Below are 22,857 nucleotides of genomic sequence, written 5' to 3'. Positions count from 1 at the left end.
TAGGTTGAGCCAGTCTCTCTCCAGCGCTGGTACACTACACCACTAAACAAAGTGTGGAGATAGTCTGGCCAAGCGAGCGACCAGGTCACCATTGATGTCAGTTGTTTTGGAGATGGCTGCTACGGCAACCTCCAAGTAATAACCTGTGTTTCAACTGGCATGAGGGGAGTAGATTATGACAGAATTTTTGTGTGAAGTGTTCCTTTAAGAGACTTTCTGTGGTTACGTGTAGATGTAGAATGGCAACAGGTTGGACTATTATGCTATATGTGTTTCTACGCTACGGGGTTACGGATATTTTTCATGTCGGTGAGAACGATGTTCCGGTAGCTGCGCTCCAGCCCCTCCATGTACTCCAGATAGTTGCTGACCCTGAAGCCCTGGATTGGCTCCTCCTGGTGGGGAAAAGGAAGAACAAAGATGATGACTGTCATTTGCTCATTAGGACAGGTTAATACACTGCTGTGATGCGTTATTCGGATGGCAACATTGTATCACATGACATCAGCAACACTATCATGACGCCAGTATTCAGACACGGTTGCTACTCTTTTGTAATGATACATTTCAAGGACTTTTCAAGGACAAATTATTGAAGCTGCAAACAGCCACACCTTCGTGCACGTCGGGTTGTGCCGTGGTGGGGAAGTATTGAGCCATTTTGCCACACCCAAACCCAAGACCCATATCAGATCAAACTCTTCTGATGTGTGTGCCAAGTTTCATGAGTTGTCAAGCATCCATAGCACCTCACCAACAGCTTCCTGTTTCATGGAAAGGACCCTGAATGGAAGGATAAGACGTCACAACGTTCAGACTTTGGGGCCAAACTTTGGGGCCAATTCTATTGAAGTGAATGGGGCGGGCGGGACAATCGACCATCGCATCTTGTGCTGTTTCACCTTTGATTGAAAAACGCTTCCACCAGATTAAATAAAAGACATTATGTGATGTTGACTGTTTTTTTTTTTATGTAGATGTTTTTTTTTTATGTAGATGTTTTTTTTTTTATGTAAATGTACATTTTTTTTTTTTTTTTTTTATCATTGGTCTTGTAAACAGATCATGGCTCTGTCCAGCAGCTGCATAGCTCAACTCGAGCCCCTGTTTGGACCAAAATAGAGCTAGATTAGTGAACTACATCGTGATATACTGAACGGGGCAACAGTCAACATCACATTATGCGTTTTGGTTTCTTTAATCTGGTGGAGGGGGTGGTTAAGGGAACTACAGTCTCTCTGTCGCCCTCTGGTGGAGGGGGTGGTTAAGGGAACTACAGTCTCTCTGTCGCCCTCTCTCCTGCTGTTAAAAGTGGTGAGATTCTGCACTGTTCAAGGTAAAAATTAAAATTTGATTTAAATGCGAAAATATATTCAAGAATGTTGACAAGAAATATGTCAAAAAGCAATCTACTGTATCCTATCAAATCTTTTTGGAAGTTGATTTTATTCATTCTTTTCAGTAAAACAAATTGAACAACAACAATTAATAATAATTAACGCTGGTAATTAATAACTCACAACAAAATGTTCATAATAATATACAAAGTTGAAGTTGTGTGTCTGTGTGTGTCTGTGTATCTTTAATGCATGCCCACACCCCAGGTTGCACTGGGCTGAACATTTGCATGGCAGTGGGTTATGAAGGTCATAACCGGGGAAGGTCATGGGCAGGTTGTCAAGTCCTGCAAAGGTCCTGGAAATTCCTGGAAAGCACCATCATTTCCAGGCTTGCCCGCTTGCTCGTTTATCATAAAAGAGGGGCGTGGCAGAATAAGTTTGGGAACTGTCCTCAGACATGAAGGTTCAAGATAATACTAATGGATGAGTGCCAATGCAGAAGGCGGTTGACTTTATTAGTGTTCAGTCTGTTCGGAGGTGAAGTGTGAATAATTTGATACAGCCTTTTCATTAAAACACTTTACATTCAATCTGCTTCAAAGTCACAGGGAAATCTTATTAAAGCACCAGGCTCGAATGGCCGATAAACAACAACCTGGCGTTCAGGTAATGAGGTTTTATGTGTCTGAGAAACAAAGGGGACAGCGCTGTATAGTTCTCTTAATAAGCACTGGCATCTTAATCACCTCAAGTACACACACACACACACACACACACACACACACACACACACACACACACACACACAGAGTGAAAAAGCATCTTGCAGCGACATCTTAACTGTCTAAGTTTGCCGGAGGCGAGATCGTGGCCGAGGCAAAAGCACATTTTATTTTGCTCGTTTGTTCGGTCAGCGTTTTAATTTAGGCCGTTATAATTACTGGCTGAGCGATGCATCATTCCTGACAGCGGCCAGCCTCGCCGCCTATGAAGACGATAAGAAAAAAGACGGCGAATAACGGTGACTGCTGTTCATTACGAGGGGAGTCGTCAAATAGCAAACCTAGGAAACACTGCCCCCAGAGGACGGGCCATGCTCAGAATGGGAATACACAAGGCCTGAACCCACCACAAACAAGCACGTTACATCTGTCATTATACCAGACCATTACTGCATGCTGCAGAGCTCTCTCTGGGTCTGATATATTGTACTGTTACTGCATGCTGCAGATCTCTCTCTGGGTCTGATACACTATGTTACTGCATGCTGCAGATCTCTCTCTGGGTCTGATACACTATGTTACTGCATGCTGCAGAGCTCTCTCTGGGTCTGATACACTATGTTACTGCCTGCTGCATATCTCTCTCTGGGTCTGATACACTACGTTACTGCATGCTGCAGAGCTCTCTCTGGGTCTGATACACTATGCTGCTGCATGCTGCAGAGCTCTCTCTGGGTCTGATACACTATGTTGCTGCATGCTGCAGAGCTCTCTCTGGGTCTGATACACTATGTTACTGCATGCTGCAGATCTCTCTCTGGGTCTGATACACTATGTTACTGCATGCTGCAGATCTCTCTCTGGGTCTGATACACTATGTTACTGCATGCTGCAGATCTCTCTCTGGGTCTGATACACTATGTTGCTGCATGCTGCAGAGCTCTCTCTGGGTCTGATACACTATGTTACTGCATGCTGCAGATCTCTCTCTGGGTCTGATACACTACGTTACTGCACGCTGCAGAGCTCTCTCTGGGTCTGATACACTATGTTACTGCATGCTGCAGAGCTCTGTCTGGGTCTGATACACTATGTTACTGCATGCTGCAGATCTCTCTCTGGGTCTGATACACTATGTTACTGCATGCTGCAGATCTCTCTCTGGGTCTGATACACTATGTTACTGCATGCTGCAGATCTCTCTCTGGGTCTGATACACTGTTACTGCATGCTGCAGAGCTCTCTCTGGGTCTGATACACTATGTTACTGCATGCTGCAGATCTCTCTCTGGGTCTCATACACTATGTTACTGCATGCTGCAGATCTCTCTCTGGGTCTGATACACTATGTTACTGCATGCTGCAGATCTCTCTCTGGGTCTGATACACTACGTTACTGCATGCTGCAGATCTCTCTCTGGGTCTGATACACTATGTTACTGCATGCTGCAGATCTCTCTCTGCGTCTCTGCTAGGAGGGGGATTTGTATATAACTCACCCATTTAGAGTAAGATAGAGGATAAAAAAGACTCATGTTTTGGGGCGTGACTGATTGATCACCTGTCCAGTGATCGTGCAGCTCACCAATCACGGACCAAAATAGCAAGCGTGTGTGTGTGTGTGTGTGTGTGTGTGTGTGTGTGCAAGCGCACGTGCATGCATGTGGGTGGAAAAGATGAAGCCAACACAAAAGTGCCAAAAACTGCAGTTCCTCGAATGGCTACTTGAGGCTTGTTCCAAAAGGGAGTTGTTCCCCATTCCCCCACATGGTAAAAGAACAGTGTTAACAACAGGATTAAACGTGTTTACAGCCTGGTTTAAAACACGTTTTTGTCTCTCTAGAGCTAATTTCACTTTTCATGACAAGTGCACAGAAGTGAATTTTTATATCCGTTTAAAGTTGAATTTGAGGTCAATTTAAGCCAGGGGGACTGACCTATTCAGGCAGGAGAAACTCACGAATACCATCTTTAAATTAAGAATATTAATTGAATAAAATGCTTACAATATTTTGGTCTGACCTTGGTGTGGACTGGCTCCGACAGGAGAAACATCTGAAAATGTATGTCAGAGGCAAACATACAACTCCCTCATTTTGTGCATCTCGTCTTGTTTCTCCTGCTATCTCAGCTTCTACTGCAGTTTAGCTCCAGCGAGACTCGGAACAATTTTAATTTTTAATTTAGATGAAATATAGATATACCCCGTAGTGAGACTGTGACTGGATGAGTGTAGAGAGGTGTGAAATATGTGTGTGCGTGCGTGTGTGTGTGTGTGCATGTGTGTGCGTGTGTGTATATGAGTGTGCGTGTGTGTGGTTACAGAAATAATCAAATCAACCATTCCCCTCTGTCTGCGGCTAACTAAAATACTTTTCCCGCGGAGAAAACGAGACTAAAGATAACGCTGATAAAAGATGAGGGAACTGGCATGCCTAAAACTTTTAACAGTTCAACTCAGGATAAGGATTAGTGTAACGGTGAATGTATGGTTTCTGCTGTGTGTCTGCTGTTCGAAACGCAGAAGGTCTGTGTGGTTCAAAATAGTCCACATAATCTAACCACATCTAAATAGGCTTATCCTCCCACTTACAACTAATTCATTCTTACCCTCTCAAGGATCAAGTTAAACAATGATATTATAAAACTACTGTGTGTCTTTGTTTGTTTGTTTGTTTGTGTGTGAGTATGTGTGTGTGTGTGTGTGTGTGTGTGTGCATGCGTGCGCGTGTGAGCGCCTATATGATATTTCATACCTTTCAGGAAACCATTTTTGTGGTGGAAAGATTTGAAATGGCATCAAAAACAGCACGTGTCCGTATTTGGCCACAGTTACATTACATCCGTTTGCCGATATATGCGAGGACGCCTTAAATTGGCAGATTTTTGAATGGCGTTTGGGCTATGTGCTGCTCCCATCTCACCTTGAGGAAGACCTGCAGCTCCTGGGCCTGCGTGTGCTGCAGGATGTCTGGCTGTAGGTGTTTGAGCACGGCCACGCACACGTACACCTGGTAGTCTGGACCCATCACCACACAGGTGCAGATGTAGTGGCAGATCTCCGGCCAGTCCAGGTAGTTCCAGAAACACTGGCCCAGCCACTGGAGGCACATCTGGGAAAGAAAACGACAGCAGTCCATGATATTCTCCTCCTGATTCCTTCTGTGACCTTCTTGATGCTCCTATATATATATACAGTATATATATATATATGCTGATAAACTATACAATAGTACATCACTCAAAGTATCATAAATAACGTTGCTATCCGGCTTTCGCCACCAAATATTGTAGAGTTCTGGGCGATGGACCCAGAGTCTGGTATGGAGTCAGGTTTGCCCCTTTCGGAACTGCTAACATAGCTTACGCTACTACGCAGTCCCTTGTTAGTACACCGCCGATGTAGCCACCACAGGTCGCTCCGTCTGCTAAATTTTTCAAACTACTCGATAAAGTTTCGCAAATGAAATTTCAAATGTACTTACGGAGCGAAAAGGGTTGTGTGAACCTCGGCGCATGATGTAGAAACAATAGCGCCACTAATAAACATGTTTAATCCCTCACTGAAACCCGGGTCTAATTTCTTCAAAATGAATCAGCTACAAACACTCGTCTTCTTCTGCGCTGCTGTCATGGGTGGTGCGCATTTAGCAACGATAGCGCTCGCTATCACTTCCGGCCCCTGGCGGCCGAAGTGGCACTTTTGTAGTTTTTTGTAACTGCAAGAAACTTTTTGCAGTTACAAAAAGACCTTCTTGATGCTCCTATATATATATATAATGTATATATGCTGATAAACTATACAATAGTACATCACTCAAAGTATCATAAATAACGTTTCTATCCGGCTTTCGCCACCAAATATTGTAGAGTTCCGGGCGATGGACCCAGAGTCTGGTATCAGTCTGGTATGTGGTCAGGTATAAACCTGGTTCAGGTCTTGCAGCTCTTCCAGCTCTATACATATACACTTACCGTGTTCTCATTACCGTGTTTCACATTTTGAAAAATAAAGAAAAAAATAAATTCATTAATAAATAATCATGTTTTAGGCAATTATTATACTTTTTATATAATGAATCATGGACATCAAAAGCGTCAGGTTAAGGTCGATGTTGTCGAAATCAAAATGTACCCATACTTCTTTGACAGTCTGAATTTGCCCAGAAGGTGAGAGCAGTAAAGTTAATATGGGAGGAAACCAGGCATCTTAAGCAGAATCCCAATCCGTCCGACTCTGGGGTCGCTCAGTTAATTTTAACGCAGCATTACAACAGCGTTTTTCTGCACGTGGAAGAGCTTACGGACGGTAGCTCGTGAGCCAGCAGCAGCCGAATCATATTAGAAAAATAATGTTTCCTTAAGCGGAGGCAATTGTGCGATAAATTGCCAGGCTATTTCACCACATGAGGCGTTACACAAACATCTCACAAAAGCGTACATAAAAAAACAAAAGCGTACATAAAAAAGGTTTTTCACATAAACATGCACATAATGCCAGGTAGTGATTATGGATGAGAATTAGTTTGTTCACCACCCACACAAACAAGCGTATGATCTTGTAATATATGAATGTGAGAAGTTTCCTTCATATGCTGGAGATATTTTCACGTGGCGAGTGAAAAACGATAACGGGCATGGGTGTGGGATATTGAGGTGGGATTAGGGGACCGAGGGAGAACGAGGAGACGCGTGTTAATCAAATATTTATTTGTGTGGCTGATGACTCAAGTCAGGTCTGTGATGGAAACGCACCGGTGAGAGGAGGCGATCCAGCCCACTGCAGGGAATACAAAGTACTTACCTACAGCAAAAAAATAACTCTATGCGATTTGCCTCCTTGCCTCCTTGGGGGCAGTGAAGGAATTAAAATGAAGATCTCATTTCCCTTCTACAGCACTGGTGTAGCCAGACTTGGCTCATTAGGTGTGCCACAGAAAGCCAGGCGGCCGCCGCCCAAGAAAATGTGGGCCTTTTCAAACCAGATTTAGAGGAATATTAAGATAGGACCATATGACCATAACCATCAATGTTTGCTCCTTTTCACACTCATTCTTAGCAGGTAGAAGCAGTCAATTCAATTGTATTTTTTGGCAACATGTAAAACCACTTTGGTATCTCAAAAAAGTCTCACCTACTTTTTCCAATGAGTGTTCTAGTCGGGAAAGAACGCAAGTTTGGTTGGCATGCAGGTTCGTCTACTGCAGAGAGATCTGTAGCGTTCTCAGTGTCCTCTGACTGCTGCTGCACAAACCATCAGTGTGTTTTTGGCTGCGTCCCCCCGCTGTTATTAACGTCATTGTTTCGGCTGCATCATCTTCATCATCGTCTGTCTCTCCACTGTCCACCACCAAGCGTTCACACCCAAAGCGCTTTTTTCAGTCAGAATGCTATGAAAATCATGATGAGAGTGCTTCCATTGTGCACAAAACACAGCGCACGGGTTTTTTTTTTTTTGTGCTCCGTTTGTTTTTCCCCTGTAGTCGCGTGCAGTACAGATCAGAACACAACGACCACACGGACGGTGACCAGCTAGTTTTGTCTGTTTGATGTTGTTCACTGTCAACATGAAAGCCAGGTTGAAAATCCCTCGGGAGGAGAAAAGGTACAGTAGGAAGAGTGAAAAAGACGATCAGGGCGCTTTTCCTCAATGTTCAACTTTTTCAGCTTAAAAACCCCCACAGCGCTCCTCCAAAAACAACAGACGCCACCAGCGCTGAAACGCCAGGTGCGTTCATTAAAAGAGGAGCACGTCTAGCGCGTCCTTACATAGAGAATGCATTGCAGAAAGACGTTGGCAGCTCCAAAAACGCTATTGGTCTGAATGGCCGACAGGCTGTGCATGACAGCTGATGTGTTTTGCAGACAAACAAACAAACAACTTAATTTTTCCTCCTTTCTTTTTGGGTGTGCCAGCTGCCTGTGTGGGTGGCATTGGCACACCCAGGCGCACCCATAGCTACGCCATAGTTCTACAGTAAATAGAGTCAGGTTGTAAAATATTTGTCAGTATTTTTTGTCATATCGTCAAGAATATCATTATCACAGAAATATCCTGATATATCATGGTATTATTTTAGGGCCATATCGCGCACCCCTACAATGAAGGCCCTAGGGTTTATCTGGAGAACCTGCTCACGCTCTGGGACCTGCTTGATTATTATGGACCTGCTGCTACTGTCTGTTGGCTGCAAATGACTCTTCCAGATTTCTCCAGTGGCTTGACTTGCAAACGGTTTGAATGAGCCCCAGAGCCTCCTGCCCCCGGGCCGAGAACAGTGCACCGAGCGCGCGTTAACTAGCCGTCTCACCATCGTGTTTCCCCTACCGACATGCGCCCGCTCAAGCATACAAAACAAGCGCCCCCGTCTGCTTGCTGCATCAATACATTAGATGACTAACACCTCCTCCGTGGCTCCACTCAAATGGAAATAGTGACATCCTAATTTGTGCGTGTGTGTTTGTAACGACAGGTACAACATACAGTACATTACATATTATGATTAGTAGTGAGATTAGTATGAATAAAGGACAGAGGTTGATATAGAGAGGCAAAGTGACCGCCTACTTCCTGCTTCAGCACTCTACCAGAGATTTTCACCCGCCATTTATTTTCCCATGGACATTTCGTAAAATGCTTATAAAAATAGTTTTACTTCGTCAAACCGTCAAACGGTTCAGCTATATTTTAGAATTGGGAGAGACCATAGAACATTTCACTCTGACCAAAACTTGAAAAAACTACATAGAGAAAAATATTTTCTTTAAAACTTTGGCTCTCTATACTGTTCACTTCCTTTCTTTACCTCTCTTTGCAGTAACACATGCAACTCTTAAAGCCACAATCAGTAACTTTTTCATATTAATATAACAGCTTTTTAGTCATTGATTGAAGATGGTGCAGTGACTTGTAACAGGGAGAATGTCACACACCGCCCTCCAAAGGCCTCTCCTGGGACGGAGCAGTTTGGTGCCTGCGTCCTGGAGGCAGCATTCACGCATGCGCTGTACAGCGGAAGCGTTGTGTTCAAGAAAACAAGCTAGCTATGTCTAGCGAAGCACAATCAATAAATAGGGTTGTACAATCTGAAATTAGAGAGAGAGGAGGGGGGGGGGGAGGGGGAGAACATGTGGGAGAGGAGAGAGAAAGGGAGAGAGAAGGGAGAGAACAGGAGCGAAGGAAAGAACAAACAGGGTATACTGGGGCTGGGCGATACAGTTGAAATCAATATGACGATAATCATAAGGGTCATCCTCGATATCTCTTCCGAGTATGAGTGTATTCTGGCAGAATCCATACCTCACTTTCCCCGCTGTTGTAAATAATATAGGCAATCGGACTTGAGCAGCTCAGGTAGCAGCTACAATCTCACCATATCATCAATTATCAATCAGAGCTCGCCTCCAAGTAAGCAATTAAAATGGTTGAGGGAGTAAGGCAGCTGAATTGGAGACTATAAGATCCTGCCAGGTAATGGATTATTTTATGCTCGTTAGGGACTCTCATAGCTATTAAGCTAGAGGCAGGGACACAGATATTGTGCCATGTAGATTTAAGACCTGTTCAGGGCAAAATACATTATTGTACATGGCAGTGGTTGAGTAGAATAGGCTTCCAGCAGAGATCAAAATCAAGTCAGTCTTGTCATAGCCAGGCAACGTGAATGTGCAGAATGGTTATTTGACCAAAATGAAATCATGACTTGTATGACGAATGAATGTATATGGGTATATTGTAGGTATACGAGGGTAATTAGGATATATATAGGATTACTTTAGTAATCTGTGACTTGTCTTGCTCTCTTTGTCTGCCTCGAAAGTGGACCACAACAGATTTTTCTTATGTCATGTTATGTTATCCTCAACTTTTTTCCTAAACTATACTACTACTATGTATTACTACTGATACTATGTATTTGGTGCAGTGTATGATGACATCTTATATATATAGTTTTTGATATGTCAAATAAATCAAATCAAATACAAATAAATCTAATCAAATAGTTGGGCTTATGTTTTCTACGTGTAGTAACGTCTTTTCCTTTCTTTTCCACTTCACACTGCTGCTGTCATTGAAGCCATTTCAGCATGCTGCTGCTGTGCAGGAGGATAAACACCATCATCTCGATCGCCATCTGCACCATTTGTGTATCTAAAAAAAACATGCAATATATATTTTTTCTCTCCTGTCACCACGCTTGATTTATGAGTAGGACGTGATGGAGATGATGTGCTGCTTTAGGAATGACTAATTTCACGCTGGCTAACAAAGTGACGTGGGTGACATGCATTCATAGTACTGGCATCGCCTCCTTTAGTGGGTGAATGTCAACTGTCAAACGTTTCATACTGCGAGATGAATGCCACCTTTGGAGCTGTGAATGCATGACAGCACTGCCACCTTTGGAGCTGTGAATGCATGACAGCCAATGGCATTTTTGTATGGGGGCTTTGGTTAGACACCTGAAATAAGGTATTAAAGGGGCCATATTATGCATTTCTTCATTTTGTATCCTATATATGTTGTTACAATCTTGGATGGTCATATTAAACATGGGCTAAGCTTCAAATAAATAGGTGAAGGTGTTTTAATGTTTACCCCCATGAACCCCCCCTCCCCCCCCATGAAGTCTTGTAGACGAGAGGACATGGATTTCTAGTTCTAGGTGATGTCAGGTAGGACTTGTTACCATGGTGATGCCAACTTTGCCAAGCCTAGCCCGGGCCCGCAGCGCGCGCGCCCTGCCCCTCCCTCCCTTCGTTTCAATCTAGTATTGAACATACTATTGGTTCATGCTGGAATAAAAACACTGCTTGTATCGATAAATATGCACCATTACTACTACAAAATGAAAAAATAATTTTGAAAAAGACCAAGGTGCAGCTGGAGGCGTGTCCAAGTTGTTTCCTAATTTGACGGCAGACTTCTTTCACCCCCTCAGATGGGCATGGGTTAACCACGAGAATTATTCACAGGCGGGGGGCGGGGCGTAAGATCAATACAACCAATCAGATTGCCCTCTCTCATTCCCTCTAAAGCTCGAGAGACTGATCTGCTCCATGCCTCCAGGTGAAAGCGTGCCAGCGGATCATCTGGGACACTCCTCAAGGATTTGTGTCACTCACTCCCACGTAATAAACGTTTTCCATGAAGAACCGTTGATTGCTGGTATTTTCCTGCGCGTAATTGGACGTCTCCAAAAATGTCTAATGGCGGCCAATATAGATATCTACCAATAACAGTTATAGCAGCGGGGAGGGTCACAGGGGGGGGACTGGTATTTGGGAAGAACGAAGGGTTATTATTATTTTATTTTACCTCCTGTCTTAGAAAAAGAAAAGAAAAAAGGGGTTATAGCGCTCATTATTTCTACACAGCACACAATTTCCTACTTGGCTGTTTGCATTGAAATTTCTAGTCTTAATAATAATATAATTCATAGTAGGGGGGGGGGGTGTTCCGACTCAACTGAGCATGCTCAGACCACTGCCCTATTGCAGTAAATTAATTCTTGAGTAACATCACTGACATCATCACCGATGACATCACTCACTGATGACATCACAATTGCTCGAGTGACATCACTGATTACATCAGGCATGTTCAAAGTCCGGCCCGGGGGCCAGATGCGGCCCTTTGACCGATCTTAAGTGGCCCTCAGTGTGTCTCTCAAAATATAGTATGTGTGTCCCTCCACACAGTATTGATTAATCAAGCAAGTTCAATTTGCATTTTTTTCCATTCACCTAATGATGACAGCACTATCATACAGTTTGTAGACAAGCACCAAGTACGAACAACACAGGCAGAACTAGTGTTTTCAGATGGTAAACAAAATCTTTAGAGTGCTCCAGGGACATCACTGGTGACATCACCAATTCTATAGATAAGTGACATCATCAGTGATTTACACTGATGATTTCATAGACATTGTTGACATCGTCAGTGATGTCATAACTCCTTCCCTGCAGATACATAGAGTCAGCTCTCAGCAGCAGCCAATAAACATACATGGCTGGTGTTGGTTTCCTTTCTAAATGGAAAGGGAGTGACATGTCAGCGCTCTTTTCTGGATGTAGAGCAGCCTCTGGTGGTGCGAAGGGTAGTCTTCCTGGTCCATACCCCAAGACTCGTGAGGAGATGGCTGCAGCAGCAAAGAAGTACAACATGAGAGACTATCAACCATATCCCGACCAAGGCGAAGGCTATGGTGATTATCCAAAGCTGCCAGATAGATCTCAGCATGAGAGAGAACCCTGGTATCAGTGGGACCACCGTGATCTGAGGAGGAACTGGGGAGAGCCGATGCACTGGAATTTTGACATGTTTATCAGGACCCGTGTGGATACCTCTCCCTGCCCTGTTGACTGGTCCACCGCATGCAAACATCTGTTTGGTTTCTTTGGATTCATGACGTTCATGTTCTACCTTGGGGAGGTATTCCCAGCATACCAACCTATTGCACCGAAACAATATCCATATAACAACTTGTACTTGGAGAGAGGAGATCCTGAGAAACAGCCGAAGGAAGTCAAACATTATGAAATCTAATGTCTAATAACTGATTACTTATGTGTATTGTTGTGTTTTGAGCCATTTTGGCAACTATGAAGGTCTTGATGATATCATGATACTGCTCTGATATGAAGTCTTGTTAATGTCTCATTATGGTCCATATTTTATTTCAATCAATGCACCCTGCCCTCATCTGATATGTGGGGGTAGAGACACATTTAAGCACATTTTTAGTAATTCTGGTGTGCTCTTCATGCTGCGTTTGCTTATAAACATTTCAGGCTAAAAATAGCAGTAGCTAAACATATATAATATTGTTTTTAAATATTTTTTAAACCGATTTTCACTCCTTTCTCCTGCCGGTCCATTGGACTACCATTTTGAGGTTCTCCTTGCTCCAAGAGAAGTGAGTATTTCCACAGAGGCCTTTTCTAGGCATTTATAATACTTGGCCCTTAAAGGGGCCGGGGGCGCGTTAGCGTGTCCCCCTCCCTTGGTTTAGTGGTTGGATGAGCGTGAGCGATTCCAGTGATGAAGTGGACGTAGCACTTCTCACCTGATTTTAAGGTAGAACTAAACCTAGCCTCTGACTGTGGAATCAGCTGATACCTGGTGCTGCACTCAAGCAGGAGTGCCATGTGTGGTCACGTGCGTGTGACATGCTATCTGAATGGTTTGACATATGACGTGATCATTACATGGTTTGTCTTTTGAGTGAATCCTAATACAGAGCTCGGGCCAAAAACAAACAGGTGATTGCTAATCAATATTATTTGTTGTGTTATCAGCGAGTAAAATTAGAGTAATTAAACACTACTATTTATAAATGTTAATTTGTGAATAGAAAGATTATCTGTACTCTGACCGGCTGCGCTTACGGAGACTAGTAAGGAAGAAGACTACGTTTGACCGGTTCGAGCTAGTGGTAAGCAGCGGTATAGAAATTAAAGATATAAGGTCAAAACGCCGGAATAACATAATAGATGGTTCGCTAAGGGGCTCTTGCGTACCGGCTGAGAGTTTTCTCGTCAGGCATCAAAGGTGCTTGAAGAGAGAATATTTTGGTATCGCTTTAATATATTATTGATTTGATATATTTTGATATTTTAAAATATTCCATGGCGACCTGAAAGGTTATGTCCGGGGGGTCTTCGTTCAACAGTATATATATATATATATATATACTTCTGTCACAAATAAAGACTTTGCACTCTCATTTCTAGGGTCCAGACTCTGGCGACGATGCACCATGGGCGCACTTTCTCACTCTTCTGAAGGTTTAAAGTGACTTTTCTGTAGAGTGAATTTGAATGAGGCACATAGAGATGTGTGCACACAACCTCTACTACTGTCTGAAAGTCAGGAGTGTAATGCCTCATTTGCTGCCGCTGCTTTGTCAGCTTTTCAAAAGCTCAAACTTTGGAATGGATGTTTCCTTCTTTCTTTCTTTTTTTACCGTTCTGTAGAATAGGTGTCCATTATCGCCTTGAAGAGCAAAAGAGACAAGGAGAATGTTAACATATTACTCCAACTTGGAGATCTGCCATGCAGTGCAGTGCCATGCGGTGAGTTATAGGCGCCCCTGTTGCCTCATACTAAGTGAGCCTTAACTGTCAACTTCTGACACATAGAAGACAGGATCAAACGCCAGAGAATTCAAGGTGAGATACCTTTGTTCTACCTCATTGTTTGTGAGAAGACTGTGCCAAAAGAGTCAAGTGCAGAGGAGCAAAGATCTCAACGATATTTAGCGGCAATATAATTGCCACATTTGGGTATTTGGTGACACTTTATTTGGATAGTCCGCCTCCAGAGTCTCCAGAGTATTTGTCCCATTTCAACAGCCAATTAGTTAACATTATGTGAGCTTAGAATTAGAATAGAAGAAGCTAAAAGCGCTGAAAAGGCTGCATCTATTCTGAGGTCAAGTTGCCGTTGCCAGTCAGAGACGTGTGTTTTGTTATTATTGTTTAATGAGTGTATCGCAGTAGGATGATGAAAGCTTTGTGTTATGAGCATGCTGCGACTAAAAGGAAAGAAAAGCAGCGCGGGAATGGGGACACCCACGAAGCAGGCATCCCCTTTAGAGCTGAACAGTCACATGACATCTTGCCCCCTTAACCCATTGATACCTGATGCAGCATTTGTGTGTATATCCCTCATTTGTGTGCGTATCCCTTTAAGACCGCGAACCGCGTTAACGCGGTTCGCGGTCTTAAAGGGATACACACACAAATGCTGCATCAGGTATCAATGGGGTAAGAGAGTTCCCCATTCATTTTCTCCATAGATATTTTGAAACAATCCTGATATAACGAGTTTTAAGCCTGGAACCAAGCCAACCCATGGCCTACTTAATCGTGAGTGACTAGAAAACATTTCACTTGGAGCAAAAACAAATAATAGTCACATATTATTATTATTACTAGCAAGATTTCTAGTCGCAGCCTCGTGCACCCTGCAGCTCGCCCACATGCTCTTAACATACGCAGCTCGGCCTGCAATAGCCTCACCCAGGGAGGACAACATCGCTGATGACATCACCACGGATGACATCATCACTGATGAGGTAATTAGGGCAATCACCTAATTAAAAAATCTGGCTCCGTCAGGTCACCCGCACGGGTGCTCTTCACACCCCCTGAAAGTTTCTGCCCGATCGCACGTAAAACGGCACAGCCGTGGCCGGCCAAGACACGCGGACACTTTTCATTCTTAGTATAGATTATTATTTTTAGCTATTGATTGTGAATAAAATAGCACTACAGCTCTATGGCTGTATGTCTGTCTTAGAGACATGCAAACAGTGGTCAACTTTGCAATGTAGAGGGTAGAGTGAGAAAATGGACTTCTCTAACTAGAATTTAGCGTCAAGTCCCTAAAAGAAGCACTTTGACAACCATAGTATCTAGTCAGCTAGCTAATCATCACTATCTTCTTAACACCACTGAGTTGCCAAGAAGCTAACCTTACAGCAGCTGGTAGCAGTAGTTTCTTAAACATTCACATGAGTTGCTTTGCAAAAAAAAAAAAGCTAACTCACTGGTTTGTGACAGTAGCTAACGACACAATACAAAAAAATCACACCCAGGTGTTGAAGTAAGTGGTGCAGGTTTGCGCAGGTCGGCCCCTTCTCCCCCAGCCCCCCCCCCCCCACCCCCCACCCCACCCCTTTACACTCTCTCTGGCACTGGAAAAATCAGTTAACGTTAGCTCTGTGTCGGCACCGCACACTTGCCAGATGTCCTGATATTATTGGTTAGTACTGCACATGCTGACATAAGCACACTGTTTATTTTGTTTTACATGAAGAAAACATGGTTGAATTTTGTGTGTGTGTGTGTGTGTGTGTGTGTGTGTGTGTGTGTGTGTGTGTGTGTATGTGTGTGTTTCACCGGCTCTGAGCCGCAGCACCCCCCCCCCCGCTGTGTGTTTTAATCATGTCTGCTATGCATTCGTATTTAAAAAAAAAAGGGCACCAGGACATTATAGATGTTATGATTTTTTTGACTGCTTGTGTTTTATGTCTATTGTCTATTATATTCTATATGTCTATTGAGTACTGAAGTCTTTGATTTCCATACTATTGACTAATCACCACAACAATGTGCATTATGGTCATACTTTAAACTGAGTGTAGAGCCAAATATTACGTGGCGTTCTTGCTTATAAGCAGAGAGCGCAAAGCCAAACTCGATTAAAAAAATCTAGCAATTTAATGTGGCCTGACTTATTGGAAAAGTATGCTAAGCTAAGAGTTTAGTGTGATGGTCTCCCTACAAGAGAGAACAGAACGTATTGGGGGTAATTTGAGTACGATTTGTGACACAACGGCAAAGCTTATTGAAATTGGGTTGACAGCTGATTATGTTTGCATGCACACAAAAACGCAATTAGTTCCCGGGCTGCAATTGTGAGAAGATTTGGCTGTTTATCTGCATACTGAAAAAGAACAATCCATGCCAGTTTTCATTTGATGCTGCACAATCAGACTATGAAAAAAGGCAAAATACCAGAGGGTATATTCTCAACAATAATGTTGTTATTAATGAAACATCTTCTGGTGCACAAGAATTTATGTGTTATTTGGAATAAATAGAGAGAAATAGAAAGAATAGAAGAGAATAGAAATAGAATAGAAATGTTGCCTAACTTGGGGAGCGTGATTTTTCCAATTTCCCGGCAGGCTAGCACAACATGGTTTGTACCAATAGATGCCTTAGGGCAAATGCTAGCAGTAGCTTCACACTGGCTTTTGAAAAGCTGCTCCAGCCCCTTAGAGCCTCTGAAAGACTAATGTCTGGAACAGGGATCACAGTTTTACAAGGTTTTTGACAGTTTCTATTTCAAGGGGGATGGCATCCTCCCTCATATGGACTACTGCATATATGACGAGATATGGTATATGCCAACAAAACTCTCAAATATGAACTCAACCAGTATTCTAGAAAAATATTGAGTTTGGATATTTCCAGACATGACAGATGGTCATATTTGGAACACATACATGATAAAAAAAAAAAGTGTCTGGTATCCCAGTATATGTCCTCAGCCTCACGATGTATAGTGAGTGTATATTTGGCCAGATATGACACGTAATCGACAAAACTCAGGATATGGATCAGAATTTATATAATAATAATATTTCTGGATTCTGGCCCTTTTTGCGCAACGGTAGCAAAGTGTACATTTATCATTAGACAATGTCACAGGTTATCACTGTAATTGAATTTCAGCCCTAAAGACAATCCCACAGCAGTTAGCTTGAATTAATATTGATGTGAATCGTATGCACTTTTTATATTGTCTTTTATTGTATCTCTTATTCATTGTATCCTCTAGTTTCTATTGTCTGTTCATCTGTTTTTATTGTTGTGCTGTATATAACCTTGTTGTACGTCGCTTTGGATAAAGGCGTGACAAATGACAATAAAGTAAAGTAAAGTAATAATTTGACTCCCACTCCCCCTCCCCAGCTCGTACAGTACCTGGGATGGGGTGAAGCCAGACATTCTGAAGGCAGAGTGGACCAGAGGGACCTCGGCTTTCAGCAACATCTCCACATAGTGAGCTGTGCACCAGTAGACTGGAGGGATCCCCGATACCGCAACCTCCACCGGAACATGGACCTGCCACCACCAACGCAACACAGAACAGGTTTCTCAGCGCTCTGGGTTTTAACGTTCATTGCTGAGTAAAGGGTCTTAAAGGAACACGCCAACATTGTGGGAGATTCGCCTATTTGCCACATTCCCGATTGTAAAACGAGAATATAGATGTCTTTCTCTTCTCTGTGCGTGCAGTATAAAGTAGCAAGGCGCCCCTCCTGCTAGTGAGCTTAGCAATACAATGGTAGTCAACGATACAGCAGCCTACACCTGTTCAGTCACCAAGAAATTACACATTCTAACAGCGCCAAAACGCTCATATGTACATGTTGTGACTCGTGTACTCACCATGCTATGAAATAAGAATCCAAAATTACGAGAAACCTCGTTTTCGAAGTAAATACATAGTAAATACATAGCCGGAACCTCTTTCCAAACATGGCCGCCTGGCAAAGTGATATGCACACAGCGCCTCAAAAGCACCATAGCAACAACGTTACTTAAAAAGAAAGCATATCAATGCACCAGGCAGCCATGTTTGGAACCTGGTGAAACGTACTGTACACAAATATATGGAGCAAGACAATAAACAACAACAACTTGTTGACTACGCGCAAATGTTTGTGTATGTGCAAGTATAGACTATACATATCAAGCGGCAACCTCAGGCTTGGGACAGATGATCCAACACGCCAAGAGCACGAGACACGCTGGCTGTGTGCCGAGAGCAGGAGACACTGATCCAATTCAGCTCTAATAGCTTTGATGAGGGACTATGATGAAAGGGAAGATGAAAGAGGTTTGCCATAATGACAGCCAGCCTTCATCTCAGAGCAATAATGCAATCATGGGAACTGGAGTTCATCTTGGACTCCCTCCCCTCGGCTAACATGATCTTCTGCTCTCCCCCCCGCCCTCCTCCTTTCTCCTCCTGCATCTTTCTTTCTCTTATTTCACCTCCTCCACTTCTTTTTTCATAGATACAGTCGAGTGCTTCCTGCTTTCCAAGTCTGCCGCCGTGTTGAATTGAATTGAATTAATTAGAATTGAAATCAGCCTGTGCAAAATGCCTCCTCCGTATTCCACATTTCGCTCTCCCAGACATGCTCTCGGATGCTGAGATTCAATAAACGCACGCGCACACACACGCACACGCACACGCACACACACACACACACACAAACACTCCATTGATTGGCCCGAACAGTGTGTGGAGAGGAAGATTGCTGCTTTGACAAAAGACACGCAGAGCAGGAAATAACGGAACACACAACAATAATCTCCTCACGGTCGACAACAGTGTGGAGGATTTAAATGCAACTTGTTCTGCAAAGTGCTCCTGAAGGAGGGGCTGTAATTCCTCAGAATCTCAGATTCAACCACCGTCTTCCTGGCAAATGGAAAAACAGTCCATCAGGGCTGCAACTAACGATTATTTTCTTTATCGAATAATCTGCCGATATTCTCTCAACTAATCGATTCGGTCGTTTGGTCTATTAAATGTCACAAAATGGTGAAAAATGTCTATCACTTTTCTCCCCCAAAGGCCAAGATGACGACATCCTGAAATGTTTTCCTTTGTCCTGACCAATAGCCCACAACCCAAATTTAATCAGTTTACCGTCATAGATGACTAAATAAACCAGAAAGTATTCACATTTAAGAAGCTGAAAGCAGAGATTTTGTGTTTTTTTCCTTCTTATTTTTTTTTCTTCTAAATGATCGATTATAAAAAATAGTTAATTTTCTGTCAGTCAACTAATGGATGAATGACAGGAGGGAATGACTAAGAAGGGATAAGCAGAGGGGGACATTTGCATCTGCGAAATTTTGCATAATGTGAGATAAACAAAAAAAATATTGGGTCTAGACCATTGTGATCATAGTTTCTCTCTGTTACCTCTCTACCTGCATTTAGTCGTGGACATCTGGACAAAATTGCAATCTCAGATTTGGGCAAGAGACAACATCTCATCAAGTGGAGGTCCATTGCCCCAATGTGGACTAAATTAGGGCTCCTTGATATGAAAGAGGTGGAGAACCAACTGCTCTAGACAGACTTTACACAGTGCTTTAACGATCAACTAAAAGCCAACATCTTACTCACATAATAAATCAACAGAAATAAAAACCAGATTAAACGACAGTAGAACAGCATGAAAGACATCACATAAAAGCAAGTCTGTGATTTCCTCTCTACCAGTTAAAGCCACACTACGCAAGATTTTTGTGAAATATACAACTCATTAAACAGGGTTTCTGCACCTGCTTAAACATCAAATTCAGTTACTTTTCAAGGAATGTCCAGGCCCAATTAGCCTATTTCCACTTCCCACCCAATTCAGCCATTTTGTGTCTAAAAGGCAGGAAGTAACACAGGTGCAAGCAAGACACTAAATAGGGCCCCGGCACTGGAACACCTAAATGGATTGGAAGTTGGAAACCCTCATTATTGTCTTGCATGCACATGTGTTACTTCTGCCTTTTAGACACAAAATTGGTGATTTGGGTGGGAAGTGAAATAGACCCTTTTCACGGGGCCATTTTGTGTCGAAAAGGCAGAATAAACACAGGTGCAAGCAAAACACTAATGAGGGTTTCCAAATTAAAATCGTGAAAGTTTGAAACCCTCATTAGTGTTTTGCTTGCACCTGTGTTTATCCTGCCTTTTCGACACAAAATGGCCCCCGTGAGAAGGGTCTATAGGCGAAATTCCCTCAAATTCAAGGACCCAACACGGCATGGTTTGAGACACGAATCAAGGTTAATTACTGTTACATCACTGATCATTTTTATAATGAGAACTAGCAGGTTTTAGAAGCTCACGGACAACTATTAAGAAAAAAGACCCATTTACTAATGTGACCCATTTTCAAAAACTTTCAAGGCTTTGATCTTTTTTTTTTTGTCAATTTCAAAAACTTTCAAGAATTTCAAGGACCTGTGGGAACCCGGTTAAAGTTGGCTGGAGATGCAGATTTAAAATCCTAGCTGTTAGTGTTAGCTGTTAGTAATCCGAGTCTGTGTGCAATGTGAATGAATAGCACTCACAGAGGCGTGTATCCTGGCCGGCCAGATGAGGGCAGAGGTGAGCAGAGAGGAGAGGTGGAGTAAGAAACGTAGAGACCTGTCCATATCTCCAGCCATGATGAGGAACACTGTGGAGGCCAGCCAGTCGTGGCCTGGGTAGCCATCCCGTAGAGAGGCTGGAGGGGGAGAGTTAAAGAGCCAATGGTTTCAGAAGGGATGGGGGATGTATTACACATGCAGTAAACATAAATGAAGATCACTAGCTCAGATTTACAGTAACCATACATTGTCTGGGTGTCTGGGTAGTGTAGAGGTAAAAGCAGTTGCCTACCACCACAAAGACCCGGTTTCAATTCCCGGCAGTTTTTTTTATTTTTTTATATACAGTATTTTATTTTGCAATTTTCAAAACGTAAAAAAGAACAGAAAGAAAGAAAAACAAAACAAACATAAACATAACATAAATAATTCACATTCCAATACTACAGCTTGGCACTACCAGCCGCGTAAGGTGCCTATGTGCCTGCAAGAGATGTGCGTGGGATCCCACGTAAAGGGTCCATGAGAAGTCAGTTAGGCGAGTCACGTATCGCTATTAACCTCGTCCAAATAGGCCAGAAACGGGTCCCAGATAACCAAGAACTTCCCAAGGGAATTGGTCCTCAAGAACCGGAGTCTCTCCTTACGTATAACCGAGACCATAACCAGGGTAATCACATTGAGATTTCCATCTTTTTCAAGTGGGCCCTGACCAAGAAAGCAGCATACAGTTAATTCCACATAATACATTAATACCAACACAAGTAAAAAAAACTAAACAAGACAATAGGGTCACACGAGAAGTAAAGACAATTTATTCACAATTCAAATAAAAAGTAAAAAAATATGAGCACTCCTTCCAGCTTGGTCAGACGTTCCTACAGACACAATTGGCCGTGTCTGCGGGTGGGGTATGAGTCCTGGTCGCTGCACCAGCGCCTCCTGTGGTCGGTCGGGGCGCCTGTTCGGAAGGAGGGGAACTTGGGGGAATAGCGTGAACAGTGAAACTCCTCGCGGTCAGGTAAAAAGAAGTGGCTGGCGACTCATATCAGAGGAAGCATGTGTCTGCAACTCAAGATCGGCAGAGGGGGTGGCGCAACGACCGGGACAGCAGGGGAATTGGCCGAGTACATCTGGGGAGCAAATGGGAGAGAGGGAAAAAAAAATTGATAAAAAAGAAGGTTCTTATTTATTTATTGTTATTGTTGTTGTTGTTGTTGTTGTTTGTTTAATCTGCCAAGGATCTTGGCTGGCAGCCGGCTGGCCCAGACGCCAATTGAGGATTGCTGCATCTGTACATTGTTTGTCTAGAGCTTCAAATTAGCTTTGTGTTACACTAGGTTGTTACACTAGTTTGTGTTACAATCAGGGCCGGTTCCAGAACAAGATGACTAGGGATGCATCCTAGATTGGAAGGGGTGCACATGCACGGGCCGACCACTCTTTTCAACTGAGCATGCAGACAATTAAAATAAGGGTGCAATGCGTGCTTTTGCACCCCTGTAAAACCGGGCCTGGTTACAATAGGTTGTGTTACAATAGGTTGGGTGGGAATAGAAAGAGAGAGAGAGAGAAAGTAGCACTCTCATTCTGCATATAGTTACAGCCTCCTTTTTTAATGACCAATTAATTATTTATGGAGCTGTACACCAGTGCGGCAGAAACCATTTGGGAACATAACACATTTCTGCTGGCAACAGCAGGTGGTCGTGAATGTTTCCTCCAACAGAACTGATTGTCACAGGGAAACAGAATGATATACTTCATATGTCTTCAGAGGCAACCTCATCCTTCTGTTGTGTTAAATAAAAGGTCAACAAAAGCTAATAGCACTTTAGTGCCAAGCGATGCTGGAAAGTGTCAAAGCTTTGAAAGCCAATTACCCCCGATACAATGAGCATTATGTTATGTCTGGAGACAGCATCCTACAGTTAAAGTCCCGCTGAAATAAAAGATGACTTTTTAACTGTGTTATAGCACATTCCTGGTCATAGAGTGCACCTATTTAACAATGTATGCCAAAACACACACACACACAAAATTCAACCATGTTTTCTTCATGTAAAACAAAATAAACAGTGTGCTTATGTCAGCATGTGCAG

The 22,857-nt window shown here is 43.0% G+C and overlaps 1 protein-coding gene and 1 pseudogene across 2 annotated transcripts in view; one reads left to right on the top strand and one right to left on the bottom strand.

Annotated features, from left to right (window-relative positions):
* Positions 1 to 201: 201 nt before the first annotated feature.
* tbc1d32 (TBC1 domain family, member 32) overlaps positions 202 to 22,857 on the bottom strand; it is a gene marked incomplete at its 5' end in the record, with an annotated part of 133,210 nt that continues 110,554 nt past the window's right edge. Inside the window, 4 exons of the mRNA XM_083642929.1 lie at positions 202 to 395; positions 4,987 to 5,175; positions 17,567 to 17,707; positions 20,738 to 20,892. Coding sequence (XP_083499055.1) covers positions 276 to 395; positions 4,987 to 5,175; positions 17,567 to 17,707; positions 20,738 to 20,892 — 605 coding nt within the window. The 3' untranslated portion in view covers positions 202 to 275. The remainder of the gene's footprint in view (positions 396 to 4,986; positions 5,176 to 17,566; positions 17,708 to 20,737; positions 20,893 to 22,857) is intronic.
* On the top strand, positions 12,075 to 12,614 carry LOC310781975 (NADH dehydrogenase [ubiquinone] 1 beta subcomplex subunit 8, mitochondrial pseudogene; annotated as a pseudogene). Its single transcript has one exon. The product of its transcript is annotated as an NADH dehydrogenase [ubiquinone] 1 beta subcomplex subunit 8, mitochondrial pseudogene (transcript).

This window comes from Poromitra crassiceps (genome assembly GCF_964638095.1).
Source record: "Poromitra crassiceps genome assembly, chromosome: 9".
NCBI lineage: Eukaryota > Metazoa > Chordata > Actinopteri > Beryciformes > Melamphaidae > Poromitra > Poromitra crassiceps.
Note: the sequence above shows the minus strand (reverse complement) of the source record. Positions and strands in the feature narration are given on the sequence as shown.